Source organism: Trichoderma virens (genome assembly GCF_000170995.1).
Source record: "Trichoderma virens Gv29-8 chromosome Unknown TRIVIscaffold_1, whole genome shotgun sequence".
In the NCBI taxonomy this organism is placed as follows: Eukaryota; Fungi; Ascomycota; class Sordariomycetes; order Hypocreales; family Hypocreaceae; genus Trichoderma; species Trichoderma virens.
Genome location: NW_014013748.1, coordinates 2,133,540 through 2,153,429, shown reverse-complemented (window position 1 = coordinate 2,153,429; position 19,890 = coordinate 2,133,540). Strand labels below are relative to the sequence as shown.

The window sequence follows — 19,890 nt, the reverse complement described above, 5'->3', positions numbered from 1 at the left end:
CTAATACGGAACGAGCCCGAAGCCGCTGCTACGCGAGGGGAAGGCCGCCGTATTTGGGCATGTTTAGTGCCATTTTGATCCATTAGTAAGGCGGTAAGTAGGTATACGACCTTTTGTTCTGAGATTTGGCTGCAACGATAACATGTCGTACTCCATATATACAGGTTCACAGGCCTTATTCCGCCCAACTCTTTGCACCCCCCTCTCACATGTTTGTCGAATCTTTTCCGAATCATTTTCTCGTCTAGATGCATAGCCGCCGATAACACAAAATCAATAAATCCTTTCAAGTCACAGAAACCACGGTAAACTCCCGAAGAAAAACCACATGATAACACGCAGCCTCCGATTCCTGAGATTCTATTACCCCTTCGTATCCACTCCGTCGCCTCTCTTCCTCTCGTGCTAGACTTTTAACAGCAAAATGGCTGCACATGCCGACATTTGCTATGACTAAATTCTTATCAAACTTTTCTCCTCTTCTCCTTGCTATCCTGGCTCTTTTTTTTCGTTTATTTTTCCCTTGTCCGCATGACGAGAATTTTTCGTAATTGGCAGTAGCTTTGTATTACCCCGTTGGGCCTCCTCTTTTTCTTAGTCCCTTTTTTTTCGTGCTTCCTTTTTTTCCCTTATCTGGGGTACATGTTACGGGGGCCAGAACCGCCATTGATAAGAGTGACCTTCCGCACTTGACATTGAATCTCTCAATCTCTTGTGTCAATTTATTTTCTGCCAATTATTCCATTACTTTCATCACCTAGACATCTTCTTTTTTTCATCTTTTTTTTCATCTGCAGTCAAACAAACTCATCATCTACAGCATCTCATGTCGCCCGCCATCACCGATTCGCCTCCCCTCAACGCCGGACTCCCCGAGTCCCGGGTTTTGATCATCGGCACCGGAGGCACGATATGCATGCAAGAAGGGCCCGATGGCCTTGCGCCCAGCGATGGATTTCTAGAGAGTGCAATGGCTCCTAGACCGACATTTAATGATAATTCAGAACCAAGTGGTGAGTTTGCTTTATTCTCTATGTTTGCTTCATCTTTATTGTATATGCTGTAGTAGATGAGAGTGAGCCTCATACCTAGTATACACTTTGTCCTGGAATTATACAAGCATATGCATGGATTCATATTCAGACTGAAAAAACACACCGGCTGACATTAATACGAAAAAGTCAAGCTGCAAGCCTCTCGCAGCGGCCAGCTCGTCCAGCTCGACAGCCTCAGAACACCTCCAACCGCCTACCAGAGACACGTCCGCTACTCCGTCCTGGAATTCGACCCCCTGCTCGACTCCAGCAACATCTCCGCCAACGACTGGGCCAACATGGCCACCGCCATCAAGGAAAACTACCACCTCTTTGACGGCTTCGTCATTCTTCACGGCACCGACTCGCTGGCTTACACGGCCTCTGCCCTCTCCTTCATGCTGGCTAACCTGGGCAAGCCCGTCATCCTTACCGGCTCCCAGGCTCCCATCTTTGCTCTCCAGTCCGATGCCGTCGACAACCTGCTCGGCTCGCTCATCATCGCCGGAACTTTCGTCATCCCTGAAGTGTGTCTCTTCTTCCGCGACACGCTGTACCGTGGAAACCGCACCACAAAGGTTTCGGCCACGTCCTTTGATGCCTTTGCCAGTCCCAACTATGAGCCCCTGGCCAAGGTCAATGGCCTTGGCATCAATGTCAATTGGCATCTGGTTCTTCGGCCCACCACCATTGCAGAGTTCGACGTCTTCAAGCACCTCGACACAACCCACGTTGCGTGTCTGCGTGTCTTCCCCGGCATCAAGCCCGAAATGGTCGATGCTGTTCTTCACCTTCCGGACCTAAGGGGTCTTATCCTTGAGACATTCGGTATGGGAAACGTCCCAGGTGGCGTCGATGGCCGTCTCACGGAAGTGATTCGTTCCGCCGTCGACAGAGGCATCGTCGTTGTCAACGTCAGCCAATGCGTAAACGGCTTCGTATCCCCAGTCTACGCTCCAGGAACCCAGCTGGGTCGCATGGGCGTCATATTCGGCCTCGATCTCACGGCTGAAGCAGCCCTCGCCAAGCTCTCTCACCTCCTCGCCCTCCCCAACCTCACCCAAAAGGACATTGCAGCCCGGTTTTCGCGCTCGCTCCGTGGTGAGATGACGGAGATTGCACATCCCAGCTTCTCTCACCCAACACCTCCCATCGATGCCGCTTCTCGCCTCACAGCCACCGAGTCTGCCTTTACGGCTCTCGGCTACGCCATCCAGAACGGTGAAATAGACGTGGTCAGGCAGCTCCTCGAAGGCGAAGGCAGCCAACTCCTCAAGACGGCCGACTATGCAGGAAACACCGCTGTCCACCTGGCCGCGGTATCAGGCAACACTGAAATCATGCTCGAGCTTCTCAAGCGTGGCGCCAGCGTCCACGAGCGCAACAGAGCAGACAACTCGCCCCTCTTCCTGGCAACCCTGTCCGGCAAACATGACTGCGCGCAGCTCCTCAAGACTGCCGGCGCCCATCTTTCCGTCGAGGAGATTGAGCGGGGACCACTGGCCAAGTACCACCATGAGAACGAATGAAATAATAATGGGATGCACAAGTATGACGAAAAGACGAAGACAAAAAATTAGAAGTGTGTGCGAAACTTGATATAGACGACTGGCCTGGTTGGCCAAACAACAGTCCCTTGAGGTTTGATGACGAACATGGTACACACAAAGCCTGGGTAAAAGGCTTCTATGATATGAAATGGGAATTGATGTGTTATTATATGAAAAGGCTGGCTGGCATTGATCACATGCTACTGAAGACCAGCTTAGGGAATCGTTCAAAGTTGGATATAGAGTTGTAAATGGAAAAAGGAAAAAGAGATTTGGAGGACACAAGAGCGTCGTGAAGAAGATGCTGTGTATTCCCATCTCATACAGTCACGAGGCGTTTATAATAATTTTGGACTATCTGTGTTGATAATACTACAATAGCTGTACTAGAGACTTGAGAACAAACATATAGTTATCAGAGCCAATGCTACAGACCACTTCAATCCAATATGCTCATTGTATTGATATTGTATCAAAACAAATCTCATCCACCGTTCGCCTGCATTTCATGCGTCGCCACATGCATGCTAAAAAAGCAAGAAGCAAAAACAGCTATAAGAAAACGCCCACTGTCTCATGATAAAGACGCAAACCACGTCGGTGTGGTTGATGGGTATGAAACGAGATATACCAAGGACTCCTAGAGCCATTCACCAAGTCTTTCCACATTGCCACGTGTTGCATCGTCGACACGAGCTTAGCTTGTATACCGTCGCCTAACGAAGGAAAAGGTCCCCAACGCCGTTTCTCAAGGATCTTGTTCTATCCGGATGATCGAAACCAAGATAGTCATCTTCGGATGAGGCTATGTTCCATAATTCGTCGTCTGCGTGATGAATTGCAGTTAGCTTCAGGAAATCATTGTCATTGGTTGTGAGCGTGAACGAACCATCATTAAGATATTGTGGTTTTGAATAGTTTGCCCTCCTTGCAATAGCAAACTTGATCTTCTCAAAGCTCTTGCCTTTGATACCCGTCCTCTTCTCAAGTCTCTTCTTGGTGTCGGCAAATTTCTCGCCCTTGATATTGCGTGAGTAAAAAAGCACGAAACCAAACGCGCGAATGTGTTTTTGAATGCACTTACCTCAATGAGAAGGAACTTGAAAGGAACGCCGTGAACTCTGTTGACTTCATTTTGGAAGTGGAACACGTGAATGAAGTTGTTGTCATCAGCTGCTTGTTCTTCTTCCGGGATTCGCTCGGCGAAGATTTGTGTGTACTCGTTAAGGTTCAACACAGACAGATCGCGAGCCGGCTCACGATAAAATCTGTTTGAGCTTGTCTCGTAAACCCTTATCCTTCCGCCTTCTCCCTCGTCGGCAATCTTGGCCTTCTTAACCAGTGCTTGTATCAAGTCCTCCATAGTCCCAGTCTTTGATACCAGCAGGTCAAGTTGGTCCTTGGGATGACAAGTTAGCCTAGCTGAAGCCTGTAAGTGCATTGTCCGATACATACCTCTTTGGTAATGCCTTCACTCAGCCATGTGACTTTGATATTCTTCTTGGTATCGAGCTCAGCCAAGCTCATCTCCAGCACCTCAAAGTAGAAGGCATCATTTCTTTGAGTCGAATTCAACGTGTTTGAACCCATGGGATTCAAGATCTGCTTTAGTGTGGGATTTGTGCCCCGTCTTACTGGAGTCTTGGGGTTATTTGTGCTTGCGTTGACCGTCCATAACCGGATATGTGTTGAAGGGGCTTGAAGGTGAGCGCCGACTCGTTCAGCTAAAACATCATAGGTGATCTTTGAGTTGAGAACAAGCTCGAATGGCGGGTACTGTGCTGGGTCAGATCTAGTAGGATGTGCGTGGAATTTGACAGTTCGCTTATGTTCAAGGAAGTCATAATATTCACGAGCATCCTCGACACGGTCGAACGACTTGTTTCTAGAGGGAGATCAGTCATCGTTGCAAAAAAAAGGTGGCTGGCTGGCTGCCTGCCCCCATGAAATAGAGAGAGGGATAACATACGCTTCCTGAGATGCCTTGTCCGGAACTCGGCCATTTTCAGCCTTCTTGTCGGAGGTGCGTTGGAAGCAAATAATATCACCATCCTGAAGTTCGGCAGCCTTGAGAGTTTGCTTTCCCTTCAGAGGTTCAATCATTGTCGGTTTGATTTCCTGTTTGGAATAACTTGTTAGCACGCTTCTTTGCAGTGAGATCCGAGAAAAGTAAAAGAATTTCTCCGTACCTCCCACATCAACAGTTTCTCATCAGAAGAAAGCTTCTCTCCCCAACCCATCTTCTGGAGAATCATGGGAACAAGCTCGTCGACCTTCTTCTCTTTGCTAATGTACAGATGGCCCACGCCTTCCAGGGTCTGCTTCTCGACATCGAAATGTTTCAACAGCAATAATATGGTATCACTCTTCACAGGTCCGCCACTTGGCTGGCTTTGGTATGATGCCCAGACAGGCTCGCCGTTTTCGTTGACGTCGCTGGCGACCTCGGCCCAAACTCGCAAACTCGTGTCTCGGTGTGCAGCTGAGCGGGAAAATATTTCTTCAACGGTTGGCCGAAGGTCCATGATTGGTTGATCTGGCCGAATGGTTTTGTTTTGTCGATTAACCATCAGCCACAGCCTGACGCGAGATGGATCTTGACCCATGTCAGAAGCGACCTGAGCGACAAACTCTTGCATTGGCATAGCTCGACGAATGCGGTACAGTTTGGGTGCGGCGGGATCGAGCTCGGGATTGGCATCAAAGACACAAAGATCGGTGCCTCCGTAGTTTGCAAACGTGTCATTTGTAATCACCTTGGCCATCATATATAGATGCGCCTCCTTTTGTTCACGTCGACGAGCCTCCCTCAAGGCATTCTCCTCTTCAAAGCGTTCCCCTAGAATGGAACTTCGGTCAGCGATTTGCAATGTCGCTAAGAATGACACGGATGACATCATAAAGCATTGTGTAACTTACGGAGAAGTGCCGGAGTGTCTTCCTTGGTGACGGGACAGAGGACTTTGTCAAGCCGAGATTGACGGATATATACCAACATGTAAGCACTGTTCTGGCGCATAATCGGGGCCTTCTTTTGAAGAGGCGCCCTGGGGTAGCCGTGAGGAGTTCTGTACTCTCCACCAAAATTTTCTTCCAGAACCTCCCTGGAAGTGGCCTTGGTAACCTTGTCGTCATCGTACTTGTAGAACCAGCCGTCTTTTGAGGGTTTGATAAACGCATAATAGTGACCGGCGTTCAAGTCGCCGCTGTGGACAAGAACTCCATGTAGCTGGTAAATCCACGGCTCGGATCGGTCGGCCTCGTCCATGAGATAAGGGGACGCGTCAAAAGTGTCGGGGAATTCGTAGCGGTCATTGATCTTCATCATCATATCTCTTTGGATGTCATACTCGAATCGCTTGAGCTGGAGGTGCAAGACGTCTGGGAAACTGGTGAATATGACGCCCTTGTTGGCATCCTGTAGCTTGTGCTGGTCGCCGGCAAAATATTGGTTTTCGCCGTCCATCTTCTCGACCTGGATATAGTCTTGGAAACTTTCCAAAAGGTTCTTGTTTCCGCTGACGTTGAGCTGGATATCCCAGAAGTCCTCAATGCGCTTTGATTCGTAGTCTACATTTATGCATGAAATGTAGGTCTTGATCTTACCACTGAAAAGCTCAGGCAGCACATTTTCGGCCTTGGTACCCTTCATCTTCTCCTCCATTCGTTCCATGAGTTTTCGAGACAATTCCTGTACATCTTGCTGCTCAAAGATGTGCCTCGTCTCCCAACCAAAGGACTTTGTTAACTCATTCGTGCCAACAGCTTGCTCGGATGTCTGCAATTGGTAAAAAAGGCGCTGCAGAGTGTAGGCAGAATTTTGCATGCTTTCGTCATTTTCGGTTGGAATTTCGTAAATGGCCTATGTAGAGTTAGCAACCGGCATTGAACGGACTATGAGAATAGCATGCAAGGCAGGAGCAGGGAAAACCGACTTTTCTGAATGCGTTTGTGAAGTATAAAGACTGGAGAAGGGAGTTGAGGTAGCATGTGGCACCCTGGTTCTTGAGACCAACATAGCCTGTTTCCTTCTTGGAGTCATAGTTGGTAAAGTTATGCCAAAGCACACCAGTCTCGTCCTCAACAAAGCGGACATATGCTGTTATGTTAGCGGTGTCATTCTCGACCAGTGGCCGACTGTCGCCTTCCCAAGGCACGTTGAACATTCTCCTTATCTCAACGAAGCGGGTGAAGCCCCAATCCCCTTCCTCCTTAGTGAAGCGGTGATGCGCGGCATGATTGACATATAGGCTGGGATCATTAGGGTTCCAAAGCACCAAGCCAAACTGCACGCAGCAACTCCAATTCTCGGGGATGGCATCAGGCTCGAACCCGTGCTCCAGATAGATGGAACACTGATCAGTGTTGTTACCATGGGGAAAGAGGAGGATGCGCCTGAGTGTAGCAGTGTCAGTTGAGGACGAGCCCATACACAAAAATGGATAGGTATCAAATCGTGGTAAACGGACCATGGAAAGCCACCTGCTTCAAATACGGGACCGTGTTCTCGCTTCCCAAGGCTTCGCCAGTTCTCGACCGTCCATGTATGTACAAAGTCTTGTAGGATTTTGGGTTCGTCGAGCAGGGGAGGGAGAACAATCTCCTTCATGGCTTCATCTGTAGTGGCGCGAGTCCAGTCAGCGAAGCCGGTCTTGTCAGAGGGGAGGGGGGGAATACGCACAGTCGTTGGCTAGAGGCAGATCTTGTAGCTGATCAGCCTCATGTTCGACGGCACCCTCGGGGCTGATGATGGCCACGGATTCTTTCTCGGGAGCGTTGGGGACGCCGACATAGTCGTCTGTGTCGACGACCATGTCGTTGGGTGAAGGAACGTTGTAGCTCTGCTTGCGAGTGGCATCGTTAGCTCGGATTCGAAACGGCAGCCCAGGTTGGTGGGCTTCGTCGTCGGACTGCATGATGACGATCGACAAATTCAGCTGAGGCGAACTGGAAGTGAGGGGCCCAAGGAAAGTAGAAACGAGAGGTCGCCCAGCTTGGATCTATTAACCGGTTGCCTGCGGCGATGCCTCGGAGCGATCGGAGAGCGTGCAGAGCTCGCCAAGCTGGGGGCCCTCGGAGCGTTGCGACTTTTCCCCACGCAGCGACGAGGACGAGGACGCTGGCAATGCACTGCAGTGGTTATGATGGCAGGCAGGGACAGGTCTCGACGAGAGGAGGGAAGATGGGCTGAAGGGGGATGGAAGACAACGAAGTGATGAAAAGGACGGCAGAGACAAAGCCAAGCCAGAGCCAGAGCAGAGCACAACTGGAGATGTGGGAGGTGGTGAATATGCAGATGATACGATGATGATGAACGATGACGATGACGATGATGACGCCTGGACTCGTGGTGCGCAATTGCTGGCCAGAAGATGCAGATGTAGATGCAGAAGCACGGAGACTGGGACTCGACTCGATGCTAGAGGGAGAGGGTAAGAAGATAGACAAAGAGACGTACCATGATTTCAGAAAGGGCCTGAGGCCAAAGGCAGGCCAGGAACGTGCAGGAGCTCCAGCTGTTGCAAAGCGCTGGCGGGGTGCAGGGCTTGCGATGAAGAAGGCGCGTGTGTGGCGGCTGCCCGTGCTGGCGGATTTGGGGTTGGGGGAGTTGCAGCGGGAGCAACGGCAGGAGCAGCGGCGGCAGCAGCCTTGGTAGGTAGCTCCCTCTTACTACTATTACGCAGGTAGGTAGGCAGGCAGTAGCGGCTTGGAAGAACCTTGCAAGGGAGGCAAGAGCAAAAATCCAAAAGGAAACAAAAAAGTACCAAAGCACCAGCGGCGAGACAGATAGAGTCAGATAAGATTCCTATCGGCCAGCCGGCAAAAGCTGGCTCGGTTGCACAGTGGGCGATTTTGACAAGGCGGCCAGCAGGAATAAGCAACTGACAACAGAAACCCAAGCTGGCGATGGCCGAGGCAAGGCAGAGTTGGGTACAAAAGTCCAAGGTTTTTTTTTCCTGCCAAGTGATTTTTTATTTTATTTTCTTTGCTTCGTCCCCTGTATGGAGTGCAGCGAGCCAGTCCAGGCACTCAGTTTCCGGTGGAGCAGCGGCGAGAAAAGACTTCACGAAGCTACGGCATTGGCTTGAAACTGTCAGAGGGTCTGGCAGCTGGCGTCATTACGTTAGCAGCTATGGGTTTTTGGTGGCGGTATGTGTTTTATGGCCGCAGCTCCATACTTTTTGGGGTATTGAGTGGTCAATGGCTTTGATGGCTGTACATAAGAGGCTGCGGCGGGTGGGTGGAGGAGGGGGGGAGCTTTCCTACCTTGGGAATGTGCTTTGACATGAAAGAGAAATGTCATGATGAATAAAGAGTTTGTCGCGAGAGGATCTACAAGTCTAGATGAGTCAAGAAGATGAAGGTAAAGAATATTTATTGCACAAGCTACTTTTGATGAGTTATGCTGGCAGCTACCTAACTATTCTGGGCTTTCCCTTTGATTCCTCCCCGTTGAGACAAAGACAGTCAAGCTTAACAAAGAACACAATCGACGGTTGCTGGGCTGAGCTGAGCTGCGTCGTGATAAGCGAGAACCTGCACAAACCCCGCCAGCCCGTCGAGACCCCGCGGCAATCATCCGTCACAGCCGAGTACCGCCCTAACAACGATCGACTGTGCTGAACCTCGTGCTCCCACCCCACTCGGAGGGGACCCCACCTCCCTGCTGACTAAGTCAAACTTGGCCGTTTCTGCTGTTTTGCTTGTGACTGACGATGCGCTTGTATTTGTTTTACATGGCAGCTAGCCTGCAGCTTCAAGAGGGGTTTGATGTATGCCAAGTTATATATCTCAGATATAGGAGGATTAAAAGGAGCCAGTCTTTAGTTTTACTACGGTACTGTACCTTAGCATAAAGAGGCGGGTGGCGATAGTACATAACACGAAAATGCAGATCATTACGACAATCTGGAGTGGTGCTGCAGCACTTGAAAACTTACCTGGCAGGAATAGCTAGCCACTCCTTTGATACTGTAGTATTGACCTGCGCTGAGTGAGTCAATCATGAGGAGCACTGCAAACTAGGTAGGTAGCAAGTAGGTATGATTGTCACAAAATCACATGTGATGTTGCAGTGGCGGAATCCCTACACTAACCTACATGTGCCAGGTGCGCTGCCTACCTAGTAGCTGCTCATGGCACGCCTTTGCACGCCCTTTCTAGCACATGATTACATTATTGTAGGTGTTGTCTGATGGGATTTCATCTCCAGGCTCGTTATGGTTTTATGGTTATTTGGGTGGCGTGTATTTAATTGGGAGAGGTGGCATGAAAGGTTCCGTTGCCTCTCAGAACCTTTTTTATACTCCTGGTTTGCTGCAGGTACTCTGAAGCTGGACGCTACCGCAGTGGGTAGCTGTGTGTTACCAGGTTAGTCAGTAGAGCCTCAGTCGAACCAACACAGTGACGGCATCAGAGAATCTGGAGCTCCAGATGCTCCAAACAGCATTAATTCCCGATGTCCCCTGTCGCCTGAATCCTGACCAGTGATTCATCCGTCTGCATTGGATTGGGAGGGAACAAGCTGCCATTCGGAGTAAGCCGATACCGCAGCCTGTGGGGCGTTTTTGCCAGGCTTCAGGCTGACCAAACCTTAAGCACCAGATCTACCGGCACATGCCTCGGAGCTGCCTTGATTAAAAGCCATTTGCCCTGCTCGAGTCGACGAGAAGTAAGACCAAGCGCTTCAATTCCCCTCCCGACTGATCAGCCGATTCTTAACTTTTCGTCTCTTCGTCTCGTTTCCTTTTTCGCTTTTGTTCCGCTTCTTTTCCACGCTGCACCGCTCATTGTTCGCACGCGACACGATACTAGAAGCGCCGTCCAGTATCGTCACCAGCTTCACTAGCTTCACCTCTCGATCCCTCTGTGCTGCATGGAACCGTGGGCATGTTCTCCGTAGCGCTGCGCTGCCACGGCAAACGATGTCGACCGTTTGCCTACTCGACCCTCAGTAAAGCGATCTCTCGACCGACATTGATAACGCCGTCTCCTCTTGCAAAGATTCAGAAGCGAAATGCGGCCCAGGCAGGAACCAGCAACGGCACGTGGCGCCCGGTTTCTGTGTTGGACGAGTATGCTCAACCCATCATTGCATCTATTGTCTACCTCGTTTCTTCATAGCCCATCCCGCTCTTTTATTCCTTCTCTTACATCTGCATGATTCTCTCTTTCCAAGCGAGCGCATGCGCTAACGCTGTCATCTCTCGTGTAGATGGGTTGCCAAAGAGGCGCGCCCCATCAGCTTGCGCCAGCTGATGGTCTTTGGCCGCTCCCTGACCGAGTCGCGACTTATAAGCTCTGCAAATTACGTTCGAACTGAACTCCCAGTCAGGTACGCCAGCATGCTTGCTTTTTTGCCGGCTGCAAGTTGCTAACTGAGGGACGCATTTACAGAATTGCGCATCGGATCCGCGACATGCAGAAGCTCCCCTACGTTGTTGTAACAAATCCACACATCGAGGAAGTCTACCAGCTCTATTACAAGGCATTTGACACTTTTCGCAAATTCAAGGAAATCAAAACTTTGGAGGACAATGAAAAGTTCTGCGAGGTCATCAGCCAGAACCTAAAGGGTCACCTAACCGTCATCCCCAAGCTCGCCATGGGCATTCTCGAGTGCGGCCGCCTGATGGACCCCAAAGAGCTGGATCACTTCATGAATGTCATTCTTCGATCGGTAAGTTTTTAGCATTGCTACCACCGCCATTTCTGCCAATCAACTGCAATGACAACGGAAAGCTCACTGCAAGCCACGTAGCGCATCTCTCGACGAGTCATCGCGGAGCAGCACCTCTCCCTTACAGAGACTTTCAACTCCCCCTACTTCTCTCCCGGCGCTACGCTCTCCGAGTCCGACTTTATAGGCGAAGTATTCATAAAATGCTTTGCCAAGGATGTCATCAGCCGCTGCGCAAAAGCCGTCACTCATCTGGCCCGCTCCACAAACGGCCCTCAAGTACAGGTACCCGAAGTGAAAATCGATGGCCACCTCAACGCCAGCTTCCCCTACATACTCAGCCACCTCGAGTACATTGTCGGTGAGCTCCTGCGCAACTCCGTCCAGGCTGTCATCGACCGCCATCAGCAACACCCCGATCACGCCTCCTCTCCTCCCCCACCCATCGAAGTCACAATCTGCGAGGCGCAGGAACACGTCATCATCCGAATATCTGATCGTGGTGGCGGCATCCCCCGTGAGGAGCTGCCGTATCTCTGGTCATTCAGCAAAGGCCCCCAGAGCCAGAAGCGCCTCGAGAACCTCGGCCAGGTTCCCCGCATGGCTGCTACCATGCAGGAGCTCCATGTCACCGACGAGCTCGGTCGGGCTGACCTTAAGGCGCCTACGTACCTGGGCTCGCTTTCAACTCTCACTAGCCGGCCCCCCAATCTGCGGCTCGGCATGGGCCTCCCCCTGAGTCGCGTGTATGCTGAGTACTGGGCTGGCTCGCTGAACCTGCACAGCTTAGAGGGGTATGGCGTCGATGCCTTTCTGCAGATTTCGAGATTGGGGAATAAGAATGAGCAGCTCACGACAAGAGCTAGCATGGACGCTGTTTAGTCATTTGTTTCTAGTCTTGACAGATGTGATTTTGGGACATGAAGGGGGACGGAAGGGGCGTCTAAGCAGGCAATCAGGATTTCCAAGTGTTTTTTTTTTATATTTAACGTGGGTTTTGTTTTCGACTAAGGTATGATGGGATATGCCTATTCTGTCAGAGTTGGCAAGGAGTTTGGCTTGGTGTTATGCATTGTCATTGATTCCTCTTTTCGTTTTCTTGCATTTGGTTCACCACCAGAATCCAACAACGTTGATGAAATGCTAGTCACTCCTAAGATTCCCTATACTACTTAATGCGCATCATGTGGCCTTATTAAACTGGTATCTCAACTGACTCAATTACATAAGACTAGAAAATGTACCTAACTGAAATGGGAGTGCTCAAATAAAAGAGGAATAAAATAGGGCTACATTATCAAAACTTCCAGCACTCCCCCCTACTTGCTGATTTTGGGCAACGGCCATCACATGTTGCTTTGAATCCACCGTCAAGCCCACTACCGCGACAGTTCCGGCACAAGAACCGAACGAGACATAAAAAAAAATAAAGGAAGACGGAGCCTTCGCCTCGACAACTCATCAAAAAAGATCTTTCCCTCCCGTAGCAATAGCTGATTAGAAATATGCATGTTCGACCTCTTTCAGGCCCGGGTCTGTAGCCGGAAGCGAGGTGGACCGAGAAAACCCGATGTCATGACACTCCAACGCCAGCTTTGCGTGATAGAACCAAGTCACCATTACGAATAATTTATCGGCGGCCGTGGCTTCGGACGGCACCTCCCTGCATAGCCTCAAGCTCGTTCTCCAGCTGCTTGATCTGGGCATGGGTCTGCTCGAGATCCTTATTGAGACGATCACGCTCAGCAATGAGCTTCTGTTCCCATTGTCGGAAGCGCTGCTCCTCGACCTTGACCTGCTCAGTGAATCGCTTCCGCAGAGCCTCCTCCTCCTCCTTGAACTTGGGGTTGTCGAGCTTCCGGGGTCGGGCCTCGCCAAACTTGCGAGTCTCCATCTGCTGTGCTCGGTAGGCCTCGTAGTGCAGCTCCTCAGTGGTGTGGATGAGGTCGAGCATGTGAGTGCGGATCAGGATGGATCGCAGCTTCTTGAAGTCACAGTGGTCCTCGTTCTCGACCTCGGCAACACCCCAAGAGTACTGGCGGCCCTTGACGATGCGACCATCGCTGGTCTTGACATCCTTCTCGGATCCGATGACGGCAAACGGCATAGCAGCCATAAGGCTACGCGCGTGCTGGGCGGCAGCCTCGTCATCCTCCTCAATAGGGGGCTGGTAGATCTTGATGTTCTGGGCCTCGATGACGCTGACAATCTGCAATTGGTTAGCAACAGTGGACGTGCGAAACATGCGTGGTTTGCTTCATCATACCCTCTGCTTGAACTTGGCCAGATCGGCGGGGCTGAGAGTATCAGCCTTGGCAATGACAGGGATCAGGTTGACTCGTGAGCAGAGGCGCTTCATGACCTCGATATCCAAGGGCTTCAGGGTGTGGCCGGTAGGGCGGATGAAGTACAGGCAAGCATGGACACGGAGGTCGATCTTGTCCTGGCGGCGCGGCTGCTGCTCCTGGAGCATGTAAGACTCGTGCTGGTCGTCGAGGAACTCGATGATGGGTTGCCAAGAGTCGCGGTTGTTGACATAGTCACCGAATCCAGGAGTGTCAATGACAGTCAATCGAACTAGAGAGCGTCACAAAAATCAGGCTTAGCACGTTGTCTCTTCCATCAGTCACACCTCGTTTAGGCAGCTATCCCTTACCCTTGAAGAACTTCTCCTCGAGCTCGGCCTTGGTGATTTCAATCTCGACCGTCTTGTCGACCTGCTTCTGGTGTCGGCGCTTGTGGTCGGCGTAGTTCTTGATGGTCGTGGAGAAGAGGGTGTTGATGAAGGTCGTCTTGCCCAGACCAGACTCGCCAGCAACCTAAGAGTACGAAAAGCATGCGTGTTAGTTGTCGTACAAGAGAGAGAGAGAGCTCGTCACGCCGCAGACGCGTTTGCAACTTGCAAATCTCGAGGGCAATTGCGTACCATGATGGTGAAGCTAGCTCCACGCTTCGCGACAATCTTGTGTCGCTGGTTGGGCAGATTGGCAATGCCAATCGGTGAGGCGCTCTCAGCAGCTGCGGGAGCCATCTTGCACACGTGGAGGGGCTACGGATGAGGTCTTGGGGAGCTTGGGGGCGAACGAGCGAGAGGGCGGTAGCAGACGATGGCTACGGATGGAAGCAAAAATCAGAGACAGGAGGAAGATATCAGGTGGCCGTTGGCTCTGGTCAAACAAAACAAAGTGGAGGTTCGCACTTCCTGAGCTTGAACTTTCAGGGGATAGAAGGGGTTGAGGCGGTCGTATCCCCCAATTTTCCACTCTGGCGAATTGCCCAGGGGCTGCTGGGTGCTGATAGGCTGGATGGCGGATTGGGTTTAGCGAGCTGGTACGACTGGGGAGGGATAGGCAGAGCAGGAGCAACGCTGGTCGGACTCCTTTTTTTTCGGTGCTTGCCTCGTTTGTTTGGAGCATGAACAGGTTGGAAGTGAGAGCACTAGGCAAAGTTCTGGGTACATTGCGTTTCCACTGCTCGCTGTGCTGCTGCCGGTGCAGCGGCAGGTACAGGCTACCTGCCGACTCCAGATTAGATGAGATGGCCAGTGCGTTCCCAGCATTAGTACGATTGTTCGTGGTGTACGGAGTAGTCGTCCCACTTTAGGCTTAGATCCTAGGAGCGGAATAAAGTATCTGCCGACTTATTAACGGCAAAGGAAAAAAATTGAAAAAAGGCCCGTATCGATAAGAAAGCGCAGCTCGTTTTTTTTGATGCGACTGGCGGCAGAACATATCAGAGCTTCATCTCTCAGTATAGTTTCTTCATGATCATGGCAAGTGGTCGACAATGAAGACCGATTTTAGGGTATGGCGAGGACTTGATTTCGACTGCTCACACCATCCTATCACCGTTCAATTGCCCATCACACACAATTCACATCTGCTATCCCCAGAGTGATACAGGATCAACGGCTAACCTCGAGTTCTTCATAGTTTTCCAACTTGCTGGGCACTGTCTACTGCCAAGGCAACTTGGTTTTCAGTCCAGATGGCACCCATCTCTTCTCACCCGTCGGCAACCGCGTGACTGTGTTCAACTTGGTAGAGTATGTCATGCCGGCGCATCATGGCAATGCAGGCCTCTGCGACAAGACGAAGCTGGATGGCTAATTCGATGCAACAGCAACAAGTCCCATACCCTACCATTCGCACATCGCAAGAACATCGTTCGAATCGGCCTCTCCCCTCGCGGAAACCTCCTCCTCACCGTTGACGAAGACGGCCATGCGATCCTGACCAACGTTCCTCGCCGCGTGTCCATCTACCACTTCTCCTTCCGGACGCAGGTCACAGCGCTCTCGTTCTCGCCTTCAGGCAGATACTTTGTGGTGGGATTGGGACGCAAAGTCGAAGTCTGGCATGTGCCTTCAACCCCGGACACCAATGCCGACGGCGAGCTTGAATTTGCTCCCTTTATAAAGCGCCGCACCCTTACCGGCCACTTTGACTCGGTCCAGCATATCGAGTGGTCCAGCGACTCTCGATTTTTCTTGACAGCTTCCAAGGATTTGACGGCGAGGATATGGAGTGTGGAGGCCGAAGAAGGATTCATCCCTACCGTCCTGGGTGGCCATAAGCAAACCGTCATTGGTGCATGGTTTTCCGGTGACCAGGAAACAATTTACACAGTCAGCAAAGATGGTGCAGTCTTTAGCTGGAAATACGTCAAACCGCTCAACTCATCAAAGGATGACGACCGTATGGAGGATGAGGATGACAGCGATGATGAATCGGACATGAGATGGCGAATTGTCGAGAGACACTACTTCATGCAAGGTAGCGCACATGTACGATGTGCCTTTTTCCACGCACAAACGAATCTCTTAGTGGCCGGTCTATCCAACGGCTTGTTCAGCCTCTACGAAATGCCCGACTTCAACAACATTCACAAATTGAGTATTTCTCAGAGCGACGTTGACTTTGTCACAATCAACCAGAGCGGAGAGTGGCTGGCCTTTGGTGCTTCAAAGCTGGGGCAGCTGTTGGTCTGGGAGTGGCAGTCGGAGTCTTACATCCTCAAACAGCAGGGCCATTTCGATTCAATAAACTCTGTGGTTTACTCACCGGATGGTCAGCGAATCATCACTACTGCTGATGATGGTAAGATCAAGGTGTGGGATATTGAGTCTGGTTTCTGTATTGTCACATTCACGGAGCACACCAGCGGCGTCACTGCTTGTGAGTTTGCCAAAAAGGGAAATGTTCTATTTACATCCAGTCTTGATGGCTCTGTCAGAGCCTGGGATCTCATCAGATATCGAAATTTCCGTACTTTCACAGCCCCAACAAGGCTTTCCTTTACCAGCATGGCTGTTGACCCCAGCGGCGAAGTAGTAGCTGCAGGATCGTTGGATTCCTTTGACATTCACATCTGGTCGGTGCAGACTGGCCAACTGCTTGATCGGCTGGCCGGTCACGAGGGCCCTGTGTCCGCGTTGGCTTTCACGCCAAATGGCAACTCCTTGGTGAGCGGAAGCTGGGACAGGACGGCGCGGATATGGTCCATCTTCAACAGGACGCAAACGAGCGAGCCGTTGCAGCTGCAGGCAGATATTCTCGACATTGCTGTTCGACCCGATTCCCTTCAGCTGGCAGTTTCCACAATTGACGGCCAGCTGACCTTTTGGTCAGTGTCAGAAGCTGAGCAGACGGCGGGTCTTGACGGGCGCCGTGACGTATCTGGAGGACGAAAAATGTCAGACAGGAGAACTGCCGCCAACATCGGTGGCAACAAGAGTTTCAGCACGATCCGATACAGCACCGACGGAAGCTGTCTCCTGGCTGGTGGTAACAGCAAATACATCTGCCTCTACTCTGTCTCCACCATGGTACTGCTCAAGAAGTTTACCGTCAGCGTAAACCTGTCTCTATCTGGAACGCAAGAGTTCCTCAACAGCAAGTTCCTGACCGAGGCCGGCCCCATGGGAGAAATCGACATGCAGGGAGAGGCATCCGACCGCGAGGACCGCTTCGACGCGAGCCTGCCTGGGTCGAAGCGTGGCGGCGATCCCTCGGCGAGGAAGCAAAGGCCCGAGGTTCGGGTTACGGGAGTCGCCTTCTCGCCTGCCGGTACCGCGTTTTGCGCTGCTTCGACGGAGGGCCTGCTCATTTACAGCTTGGACCATACGCTGCAGTTTGATCCGTTTGATCTCAACATTGAGATTACGCCTGCTTCGACGTTGGCCGTGATGGAGAATGAAAAGGACTACCTCAAGGCGCTGGTCATGGCATTCCGACTCAACGAAGCCGGCCTCATCAAGAGAGTCTTTCAGGCTGTGCCCCCGGCCGACATCCCCCTGGTCGTCGCCGATCTGCCCATCGTCTATGTCCCGAGACTACTCCGCTTTGTCGCCGCTCAGACGGAGGAATCTCCGCACATCGAGTTCTGCTTGTTGTGGATCAAAGCGCTGGTTGACAAGCACGGCGCTTGGCTGACGGCGAACCGCGGAAAGGTGGACGTTGAGCTGCGCGTGGTCTCGCGTGCGGTTGTGAAGATGAGGGATGAGATTAGGAGACTGGCCGATGAGAACGTGTACATGGTTGACTATTTGTTGGGCCAGGCTGATAATAAGGACGACAAGAGCGGTAATGACGATGTGTACTTGACCAGCGCGCAGCAGAAGACGATCGACACCATCATGAATGGCACGGCAGGGTCGGGCGGCGAGTCTGATGACGATGGCGAGGATGAGTGGATGGGCATGGATTAAACTTGAAATTTCTTGAATAGGGAGCAAACATGGGTTTTATTTACATTAGAGCTTAAAAAAAGAAATACACAAAAATGAACAAAATCCTCAAGTCTCACTACAGTGTTGTCGACTCCAAAGACTTACAATTTCCCATCAGCCGCCTTGGGCACATTCTGCCACGCATCATCGAATCCAGCGGATCTCACCCACATGGAAGGTTCCTGCGGCCCTTCTGTGCTCTGCAACAAGACCTGATGCATCTTCAACCACGTCTCGTCATCCACTATACGGATCCACGGCCTATCAGCAAACTTTCTGGATAACTCCTTCGCGATAAACAGCGCGCGGACGACTTTGATGGTATGTCCATCGTCGAGAATGTCGTGAAATCGCGGAAGCAGGTCCTCCGGCTTCGTCACAGGAGTCTCTGAGTCGTTTTGTGGAGTAAACGACTTGAGGGCGTCGAGGCGAAGCGGTGGACACCCTCGGGCGATGTACTGGACGAGATCGAGGCGGATTTTCCATTCGAGCATGCGAGCCTTTTGAGAGGGTGGGAGCCAGGGGAAGGAGAGAAGCGTGACGAAAAAGGGCGACGAGTTGAGGTGATGACTAGGAATGTCTGTAAGCAGAGCAGACATATTACAGCTTTGAGTGATGGGATACAGGGCTTACATTAAGAAAAAGTCGAGCTTGGGGACGTTTGGCGGATGGAACGCCGCCGTGGTAGCGACATACGCGCACGAATGAGCCATCTCGGCCAATCTCTCGTCAAGCTCATCCTCCCGAACCCTGACCTGCTTCAAAAACTCGAGCGCTTCGTCAGGGGCACGCACAAAGACGCCGTCGTACACCTTGTTCGCATCCCCGTATCGAGCACTCGTGGCGAGCTTTTCGCTGAACTGCCCGACGGACTCGAAGAGCTTGGGCAGGGGGGTTTTCGAGGCTGACTGAGGTTGAGAGTGGGCGGCTTGCTCGACTTTGGTGAGGAATACGCCTACGCGGTTTTCGTGGACGGCGGCTTGGGCGAGGCCCTCGGCGATGATGGCAGGTTGGCGCCATTCGATGCCGTACATGAGCTGGATAAGGGGATGTAAGAATCCTTGATCAGGTTACGTTAGCAAATGTATTGTATTTAGCCACTTGGGTCATATAATACTTATCAACGAAGCAACAGGTAGGGAAAAAAAAAACATATAGACACATACCAGCAAAGAGGCGACCGAAGATGGTCTCGCTCCTCTCATCTCCTTTAAAAACATACTCCAGCAAGACCTTCTCCCACCCCTTTTCCTCAATCTCATCCTGAAAGAATTTGAGAAAATCGGGATAGTGCTTTCCCTTTCCGAGGTACGGACAGTCTGCTGACCACCCGCTCTTAAGCTCCTCAACCACATCAGGGCGAGTATTCATGGCCTTGATTTGATAAGAGTGGTTTTCTTCGTAAGCCTGCTCGAGGACGCTGGCAGAGGCACCGGTGGCGTAGAGAGAGAGTAGGAGATGGACAATCTAGTTGGCGCTTCTCTTAGCTGAATTGAAGCCATGGGATAATGGATGACATCTCATCTAAAAGATGGACCAAAGCGGAAATATTTCATGAACCCAACTGTAGAGCATACATGATTATGAAAGCCCTCCGCGTTGAAGAATACATGGTGGCTCTGTCACACGAATTAGACACTATTGTTGGGTCAAGACTTGGGAGAGAAGCCTACTTCAAGATCCTTTTGCAAAAGCTCAGAGACCTTTGCGGCAGCCTCGTCGGTCTGCGCCCATTTCAACAGGCCCGTGTCAGTGACGGGAACGCGAATCTGCCATGGCGTCGCCATACTTGAAGCAGGGCGAATTCGGATTGGATTGAATAAAATGATTTGGCGGTGTCGAATTGATCGTATCGTATGGTGTTTGGTGAATTGCAGATGCAAAACAGCTGGTCGC

At 51.3% G+C, this 19,890-nt stretch overlaps 6 protein-coding genes across 6 annotated transcripts; 3 read left to right on the top strand and 3 right to left on the bottom strand.

Moving 5' to 3' along the window:
* Nucleotides 1-826: 826 nt before the first annotated feature.
* On the top strand, nt 827-2,563 carry TRIVIDRAFT_34872 (uncharacterized protein; the record flags this gene model as incomplete). The annotated part of the gene is made up of 2 exons (XM_014106141.1): nt 827-1,010; nt 1,182-2,563. The coding sequence occupies 2 exons, from the start codon at nt 827-829 to the stop codon at nt 2,561-2,563; spliced, it is 1,566 nt and encodes a 521-aa protein (XP_013961616.1).
* Nucleotides 2,564-2,935: 372 nt separating this feature from the next.
* TRIVIDRAFT_85970 (uncharacterized protein) lies at nt 2,936-7,431 on the bottom strand (the record flags this gene model as incomplete). The annotated part of the gene is made up of 10 exons (XM_014106140.1): nt 2,936-3,410; nt 3,474-3,603; nt 3,669-3,983; nt 4,040-4,469; nt 4,554-4,702; nt 4,774-5,423; nt 5,504-6,446; nt 6,520-6,979; nt 7,054-7,201; nt 7,266-7,431. The coding sequence occupies 10 exons, from the start codon at nt 7,396-7,398 to the stop codon at nt 3,301-3,303; spliced, it is 3,468 nt and encodes a 1,155-aa protein (XP_013961615.1).
* A 3,043-nt stretch (nt 7,432-10,474) lies between these two features.
* TRIVIDRAFT_229124 (uncharacterized protein) lies at nt 10,475-12,366 on the top strand (the record flags this gene model as incomplete). Its single annotated transcript, XM_014106139.1, has 4 exons — nt 10,475-10,659; nt 10,800-10,919; nt 10,982-11,264; nt 11,346-12,366. The coding sequence occupies 4 exons, from the start codon at nt 10,475-10,477 to the stop codon at nt 12,144-12,146; spliced, it is 1,389 nt and encodes a 462-aa protein (XP_013961614.1).
* Nucleotides 12,367-12,401: 35 nt separating this feature from the next.
* On the bottom strand, nt 12,402-14,455 carry TRIVIDRAFT_73301 (uncharacterized protein; the record flags this gene model as incomplete). Its single annotated transcript, XM_014106138.1, has 4 exons — nt 12,402-13,473; nt 13,531-13,841; nt 13,921-14,083; nt 14,191-14,455. The coding sequence occupies 4 exons, from the start codon at nt 14,293-14,295 to the stop codon at nt 12,895-12,897; spliced, it is 1,158 nt and encodes a 385-aa protein (XP_013961613.1).
* Nucleotides 14,456-15,050: 595 nt separating this feature from the next.
* TRIVIDRAFT_197255 (uncharacterized protein) lies at nt 15,051-17,936 on the top strand (the record flags this gene model as incomplete). The annotated part of the gene is made up of 4 exons (XM_014106137.1): nt 15,051-15,068; nt 15,197-15,309; nt 15,387-17,848; nt 17,881-17,936. The coding sequence occupies 4 exons, from the start codon at nt 15,051-15,053 to the stop codon at nt 17,934-17,936; spliced, it is 2,649 nt and encodes an 882-aa protein (XP_013961612.1).
* Nucleotides 17,937-18,095: 159 nt separating this feature from the next.
* On the bottom strand, nt 18,096-19,781 carry TRIVIDRAFT_33997 (uncharacterized protein; the record flags this gene model as incomplete). Its single annotated transcript, XM_014106136.1, has 5 exons — nt 18,096-18,564; nt 18,628-19,054; nt 19,161-19,461; nt 19,572-19,613; nt 19,668-19,781. 5 exons carry the CDS (start codon nt 19,779-19,781, stop codon nt 18,096-18,098), a joined length of 1,353 nt encoding a protein of 450 aa, XP_013961611.1.
* Between the last annotated feature and the right edge of the window lie 109 nt (nt 19,782-19,890).